The 8,229-nt window shown below is 36.3% G+C and overlaps 1 protein-coding gene across 1 annotated transcript in view; it reads right to left on the bottom strand.

Annotated features, from left to right (window-relative positions):
* The window catches only part of RBM25 (RNA binding motif protein 25), a 45,527-nt gene that overhangs the window by 24,206 nt on the left and 13,092 nt on the right, over nucleotides 1-8,229 (bottom strand). Inside the window, 2 exon segments of the mRNA XM_023761398.1 lie at nucleotides 3,199-3,359; nucleotides 4,372-4,429. Of these exon segments, the coding sequence (XP_023617166.1) occupies nucleotides 3,199-3,359; nucleotides 4,372-4,429 (219 nt within the window).

The following is an 8,229-nucleotide window of genomic DNA, read 5'->3' as shown; positions in this document are numbered from 1 at the left end:
CTTGTATGAATTCATATTAGCATATCTAACGGACACAGGGCACTGAATACTGATGCGGAGGGACTTGCCTAGGATGGGAATGGCTGGGGGGGGGGGGGTCAATTGGGGAAAAAGAAGACAAATGTAAAACTATAGACAATTAAAAAAAATTATTGGCTCCTACTGTGGTACTATTATTATTATCGTTTCTAGGTTTTATTTCAAGTCTCCCAGTTAAGGAATTAATCCAGTTCAAAACACAAAATTTACAGACTGACCTCAAAACATTGGATAATTTTCCGTTACTCTCAATTCCTCTCTTCTTAAAACTTAAAATGGTAAAGAAGTGTGAAAAAACGCAACAAAATAAGCTCTTTTCAGAAAAATTTAAGAGCTTCAATAATAAAGCTACTGGTTGTAAAGTTGGAAAACAGCCCTTCTAGGCTTCTTTGGCTCTGACTTCTAGAATCCAAAAGAAGAACTTCTTTGGAGCAAACGCAGAGCTCTTTCTTTTGAGGAAATGTAGATTTGGCCAGACTAATTAACAGGCAAAGATGTGAAGATATTCCTACCTATAGCATCTATCAATTAAAGTGTAACATAAGTGTCTCCTTCCAGAGATTATCTGTACTTTCAAAACTTGTCAGAATTCATTCTTGAACATTAACAACCACTAACTGTGACATTCAAGCAGACAGCTCTACCTCTATTGCTAAACAGCCAAAAAGCAACAGGACATGGAATAGATCAACATGGCTACTTCAAATGAACTAATTTTACTAAAAGTGAAAGAACTGCTTATACAAATTCTGAAAAATCTAAATGAAAACTTTCAATCAAGCCATTAGACAAGACACATAAATCCTGTTAAAATTCTGGGTCAGAAAAATCTCTCTTTCTAGATGAGATTGTGGTGTTTTGTGGTTTCTTTTAGTCAAAGAGAACTACCCAACTGTGTTTTTTCCTTTCTGCCTGGGAGCCAGAAAAATGCCTGAATAAAGTAACACACAAGTTTCCCAAAGTCTTATTCTCCTATCATCCACCTTAAGCCACTATTTTCTAAATTTCTCTAAGAAATCAATAAAGGAGTAAAACCAAGTAACCTCTCATATTTTATCTTGGAAAATCATGACAAATCTGCAATCTACTCCACAGTATAGTTATACCTGCCTAAGTTACTTTAAAAAAATTTTTTCTGACAATTGCTTGACATTTTTTAAATCCGCATTGTTGAGGAAAACTGACATTCTAGAAAAATAATGTACTTTGTCATATGACTTCAAACACCTGGGCACCATGCCAAGTGTACACAGGAGTCATGCCTATTAATTTTTTAAAATTTCAATTTATCTAAAAAAATTGTTTTTTTTGGAGGTGGCTTTATTTCCATTCTTGAAGAAAGATATACCCAAATTAAAATTGTGTTTGCTCTGGCTAATGGTGATTTACAAGTTAAATGAGTCACAAAAAATCGTGCATGTCCTTATTCACTAAATGCTTATTCCATTTTTGCTATGGGCAAGACATTATACTAGGTTCTGGGGAGGTACAAGATAAAGGGACACACTCTGTGAAGTTACTGCCCTTTCTATCTTATACTCAGAGAATGGAGGGGGATAGAAGAATGAAACTGGGTATAAGAGGCAGTGAGAGACGGAGAAATACAAACAATATGTACTACAAAGCAGACTGACTTTAACAACAGAACAAAACTGCTTGATATAGGAAGAGATAATTTAATTCTGCCTGAGAGGAATCAAGGGTTAGATATGATAAAGCAAGTAACATTTTAATTACACTATGTGAATGGGCAACAAGGACTTGAGATGTCAGCAAAGCTCAAGTTAAGTTTGTATGGATACATGACTGAATGGAAGGGGATGAATGGGAGACACTAGAAAGGTAAACTGCAGCAAACAGTAAGAAATTCAAAACCATTAAGGATGGATGAGCAGGGAGTAGGCATACTTATAATTATGTTTTGGAAATATAGCCAGTACTGTAAACAGTCAGATGAGAGGAAACTAAATGCAGAGAAATAAGTTAAATTATTAAAAGTCCAAGGAAACATGGGGAAAAAGCTAATTACAAAACAATACTTTAAAATTCAATCCTGTATTTATGAAGGAAAAATACACATAGTCCAATCAAAACTATATTCATACACACAGAAAACTGTCTGGAAAAACATGGAACCAAAATGTCTACATGCCCAGAAGGCATGGCTCAGTGGTTGAGTGTAGACCTATGAACCAGGAGGTCACGGTTTGATTTCCCATCAGGACACATGCCCGGGTTGCGAGCTTGATCCCCAGGTAGGAGGCATGCAGGAGGCAGCCAACTGATGATTCTCTCTCATCAATGATGTTTCCACCTCTCCCCTTTCCTTCTTCTCTGAAATCAATACAAGTATATTTTTAAAAAACAAACCAAAAAACAAAATCTCTACAGTGGTTACCAAAGGTGATGGGATTATACGGGTGATAATTTCTTTTTTATAGTTTGCTTTAATTGATGAATCTTTTTTACAAAGAATATACAAGAAAGCTATTTCTATGTTAAATGATGATAAAAGTTTGAAGAGAACAAAAGGCTGTTTCGTTTTTGTAGACAGAAAAATAATAAATCTATATTGGATCTGGTCTGCTTGAGGTGCCAAAAGGAAGTAGGAAGAAAGGAATAACAAAGAAACACAAACTCAGATTTTAGCTATTTTTTGCTTTGTTGAGATAGTAATGCATACATTACAATACAATATATAAAAATTCCTTTTCTTTAGGTTAGCTTTATATAGCCACCCACCTGAGGAAAATAATAAGACTTATTTTCAGTATTTTAGAACCTGTATACTTCTAAAAGAGAGGGCAACTAATAAAAATTGTGTAGGTTGAAATATATTTTGTACTTACTTACAAAGCTGCCTTAATGAATTAGCTCTGTTTGGAATAGTCTGTACCAATGTTTTCTCTGGCAAGTTAACCTTGTCCAGCCTCCCTTACTACCTTCATCCCAACCTGGAACAAGCAAACCAACAGTCATCCACCCACAATGGGTAGATAAAAGACTTAAAATAACTATAAACTATAAAATACCCTCCTGCATGTTAGTAGTCACAGGCACGATGGGATTGTAAAGCCCCATATTAGATTCACTTATAATAAGTATTTACACTGAAAGAGCACATTTGGTCTAGAGAAGATAACACTATGGAAAACATACCCCATTAGAAGCTTTCTTCTTTGCTTTCCATTCATCCAGTTGTGCCTTTGTCTTTGCATCAACTTTAACAAGCAGTTTCTTCTCTCCAATCTGCAGGTCATGCAATAACCTGAGTGCACGGAGGGTAGATTCAGGCTCCTTATACTCACAGAATCCAAAGGCTAGCAATAGATGTAAAGAATTAGTAAAATATCACTATAATAATGATAGATGAAGAGTATTTATGAAAAGTTAAAATCATTAAGAGACCAAATACTGTAATACAAGGATTATTCATGTTGTTACTCCACCCTTTCCTTCAATTTCCTTTGAAAAGGGTTTCACTTTTACACCCTTAACCAAAAGAACAAAGACAAAAACAGGGGAAAAAGAAAAATTCTAATCAGGCAAACTACTACTTATTAAAAGTGCTGATAATATAGTTAACAAATTCAACACGTTTCATGACTGTTAATTATGTCATGAACTCATTCCATCCAGACTTCCTAACAGCTATAAATGAGAACAGGCTACTTCAACATAAATACAACATTTTTCTGAGAAGTTAAACTATAAAAGTAACAATCTCTTATGCTGACTATTCATCTAATTTTTTTCTGTATCTTTCATTTTAATAACTAGTCTTACTATTATTACCATGACTTTATATCAGAGATATTAAAACAAAATTAAATTTAAAAAGTGTAACCTAGCCCTAGCTCGTTTGGCTCAGTGGATAGAGCGTCCGCCTGTGGACTGAAGGGTCCCAGGTTCAAATCCAGCCAAAAGCACATGCCCGGATTGTGGGCTCAATCCCCAGTGGGGGGGCATGCAGGAGGCAGCAGGTCTATGATTCTCTCTCATCACTGATGTTTCTATCTTTCTCTCCCTCTCCTTTCCTCTCTGAAATCAATAAAAATATGTTAAAAAATAATAATAAAAATTAAAAAAAAATAAAGAGTAACCTAAAAATTGGAAGTAAAATTAAACAAGTAAATCCAAACATTTACATAAGTTAATGATGTAACCATACAGAAAGAAACTATTCTGAGTGAACTTAAAACAGTAAATTTAACCATACATTTTTAGTGTGACATATCCTAAGGACGTCTAAAATTACTGTAAGTGAAAAGTGAGGTGAAACAAGCCAGTAAATACTTAATGATCTCAATAAATAAAGAAAAAAGAACCTACCTTGAAGTTTTCCAGATGCACCTTGTACTCTCTTCCAGCTTAAAACCAAGCCACATTTCTTAAAAAGGAAAGAAAAAATGTTACCACTTAACAAAATTAACTTATAATGCAAATAAGAGCACAACTCTATTAGCACTAAGAAAAAAATAGAAGCAAAAAAGGATCATATTAGCAACTAAGTTTCTTAAAATTCTCAGTTCCTACAAATCTATTATATGAAAGAAATATATAACAAATTATTTCAAAGAAAAATATAAATTCTTACTGATTCTTATTTGCAGAAAATTGTTTTAATTAATTAGAAATTTTACAGCATTATTTATCCTACAAATATATATATATATCAATGCCCAAGTTATAATAGTCAAAACTATAGTAAATTCAATTAAATTCATAAAGATTTTGTTTTAAAATACATGTATATATTACAAAGTTTTAGTGACATGTGAAAGTGCTTGATATGGGATGCAAAACATGGGACATGAAATTGTAGATATATAGTAAGATTTTAATTATGAAAAAAACAAAGTGAATTTTCATAAAATGATCAGAAATATTCCAAAATGTTAAGGGGCAGGTTGTGTGAAGGGTGGGACTTTATTACAACTTTTTTCCATTTTCAATTTTAAAACATTATTTCTAATTATTAAAAAACAAGTAGGTTTAAAAAAATTACTTCTAGAAAATACCTGGTTTGCCTGTCAAAGCTGAATGTGAATGTTTCACATCTCCCTTCAGAGAAATCACTAAAATGATATTTTTTCTCTGTTTTTATAATCAAATAATATAAAAGGTAAAAACACTTGAAGTCTAACATTGCATGAGAAACAGCAGCAAAATTCAACAAAATTTTAAACAAACAAAATGATGGATGGTAACTCATCCTATAGAGCAGCGGTTCTCAACCTGTGGGTTGCGACCCCTTTGGGGGTTGAACGACCCTTTCACAGGGGTCGCCTAAGACCATCGGAAAACATATATAATTACATATTGTTTTTGTGATTAATCACTATGCTTTAATTATGTTCAATTTGTAACAATGAAATTGGGGGTCACCACAACATGAGGAACTGTATTAAAGGGTCATGGCATTAGGAAGGTTGAGAACCACTGCTATAGAGCAAAGAAAGCTATAACTCCAAGTGTCTACAGAGGCAGATACTGGTGAAAAAGAAAGGCTAAAGTGATTCTACAAAGCCAAGTAGATCTAGAGGTCAACAAAAAGGGGGGGAGGGTGGCCCTGGCCGTGCAGCTCAGTTGGGTAGAGCACCATCCAAATGCTAAGGTTGCAGGTTCCATTTCCAGTCAGGGCACATACAAGAAACCATCAATGAATGCATAAATAAGTAGAACAAGAAATCGATGTTTCTGCCTCTCTCTCTCAATAAAAAAATAAAAATAAGGTAGAGTGGAAAATGGGGTTGAAGCATGAAGCTGAATAAAAACAGGTGCTTGCCTAACAATATAAATACAGCATAATTAAAGTCAAAGTTCTTCTCAAGTAACTACCTTAGTCCCCACCCCCAGAGAACAGGAATTTTGTCTAAAGAAGGTGAACACACAAGCTTGTGATATGAAGCACCAGATAAAAAAAAAAAAAAAAAAGATATCAAGTGGGTAACAAGGAAAAAAGGTAAAAGTATAAGAAATGCTTGAAAAAAAAAATGCTTGAGCCTGGCCTGTGTGACTCAGTGGTTGGTTATCAACCTATGCAAGAGGAGGTCACGGTTTGATTCCTGGTCAGGGCACATGCCTGGGTTGTGGGCTGGATCCCCAGTGGGGGATGTACAGGAAGCAGCTGATCAATGATTCTCTCATCATTGATATTTCTATCTCTCCCTTCCTTTCTGAAATCAATAAAAATATATTTAAAAAAGGAATGCTTGAAATTAGCCCTTCAACCCCAACCCATACAGGTAGCCAATCATATACTCATGAGGCATGAACCAAGTTTTCTAGAGAAAACAACCAGCCTCAAAGAAAAAAACCTCCACATATGAATATTTAATACAGCTGGCTGTTGGTTAGATTGCTTAAAATAATGTCTAACATTTTACAAACCCAGTATAAAAAGCCTTTTAATCCCTAACTTTTTTTTTAAATATATTTTATTGATTTTACAAAGAGGAAGGGAGAGAGATAGTTAGAAATATCGATCAGCCACCTCCTGCACATCTCCTACTGGGGATGTGCTCGCAACCAAGGTACACGCCCTTGACCGGAATCGAACCTGGGACCTTTCAGTCCGCAGGCCGACGCTCTATCCACTGAGCAAAACCCGGTTATGGCTTAATCCCTAACTCTTAAACATGACAGACAATCTAGGATCACCAGACATTTAAGGGAACACCTAAAAGTGGAAGAGAAATAAAAGGCAGAAAAGAGATCAATTTAGGAATCCAAAGAAAGCTTAAAAACAAAGCACTCTGTTGCACATATAAATCAAGAACAAGTTTTTTAAAGGGATATTTCAAACTGAAAAAATATACACATCTCCTCCATACAAAAATTTGTACACAAATATTCTTAGTACCATTATTCATAGTAACCAAAAAGTGGAAACAAACTAATTGTAAATTAACTGAAAGAGTAAACAAAATATGGAAGAACCATTAAATGGAACAGTCAGGCCCTAAAAGGGAATGAAATACCAATCTATCTATATAAAAGGCTAATCCTCGGGTATGTTGGAGAGCCATTCCTACAGCGCGACGATAAGTCGGAGCCCACCTACATAAGCGCCTATGTCACTCACATGGAGCACATACACAGCAGTAACGAAGTGAAATAGTAAAAGAAATTTAAAAGAAAGATAACAATCCCTGACCTTTACTTGTGGTAAATACAGTAAATAAAAGAAACATAAAACACATATGTACATACGTCGAAATGACGGAACTTTTTTTTTTTACAAATAAATGGGAGATGGCGACGTAACCACGAAACGAGGAACATCGAGTCCAATGTAAACCGAGGACTGTCTGTATGCTAAGTATCCTTCCCACCTTCCAACAGGTCGCTATGACACACACTAACCACCAAGGGGCAGACGCTCCATGCAGGAGCTGCCGTGATGCGCACAGAGAAATGGCACAGTGGACCTGGCACCCACAAAGCAACACTCAGCTTTCCCCAAGTGGGACACAGGTCCCGCCACCATCCTGGAGCACCAGCCCACCAAATTGCCGCCTACACTGCCAAGACCCCATAGTGCAGGGGTCCTCAAACTTTTTAAACAGGGGGCCAGTTCACTGTCCCTCAGACAGTTGGAGGGCTGGACTATAGTTTAAAAAAAAACTATGAACAAATTCCTATGCACACTGCACATATCTTATTTTGAAGTAAAAAAACAAAACGGGAACAAATACAATATTTGTATTTGGGTGGCGCCGCGCCGTGAGTGACAGGAACAATGATCTAAATGGTGTGGCTGTGCATGCGCCACTCATCCCGAAGTGCTCTCTAAGAGGGAATTATTATTACAGCAGGTTTCTTCTCTTTGTGCAGCAATAGCACGCAAACCCGGTCACTAACTACAGTGGGCCGAATCAGCCCGATTGAGCACTGAAGGGAGCATAGGATATGTTGTAGGTCTGGGAGGCACAAGTAAATGACAGCTGAACAGGAGGTGGGGAGATAGGACTTTGTCTATCTTGAAGGCCCTCGTGTTTGGGACACAGGCGAATGGAGACGCCAGACAAAATTAGTGTGAATGAATGGGCAGAACAGAGCTCATCTTCCTGGTACCCACAGATGGCAGAGGAGCCTAAAAGCAATTAAGCCTAACTGGGTCACCAACTGCTTTTTGGTTTTCCTCTGTGGTCAGGACAGATCCTCATGCCTCTTGGCCTTTCCATG

Source organism: Myotis lucifugus, unplaced genomic scaffold (genome assembly GCF_000147115.1).
Source record: "Myotis lucifugus unplaced genomic scaffold, Myoluc2.0 scaffold_207, whole genome shotgun sequence".
NCBI lineage: Eukaryota > Metazoa > Chordata > Mammalia > Chiroptera > Vespertilionidae > Myotis > Myotis lucifugus.
This window is presented reverse-complemented; position numbering and strand designations above follow the sequence as displayed.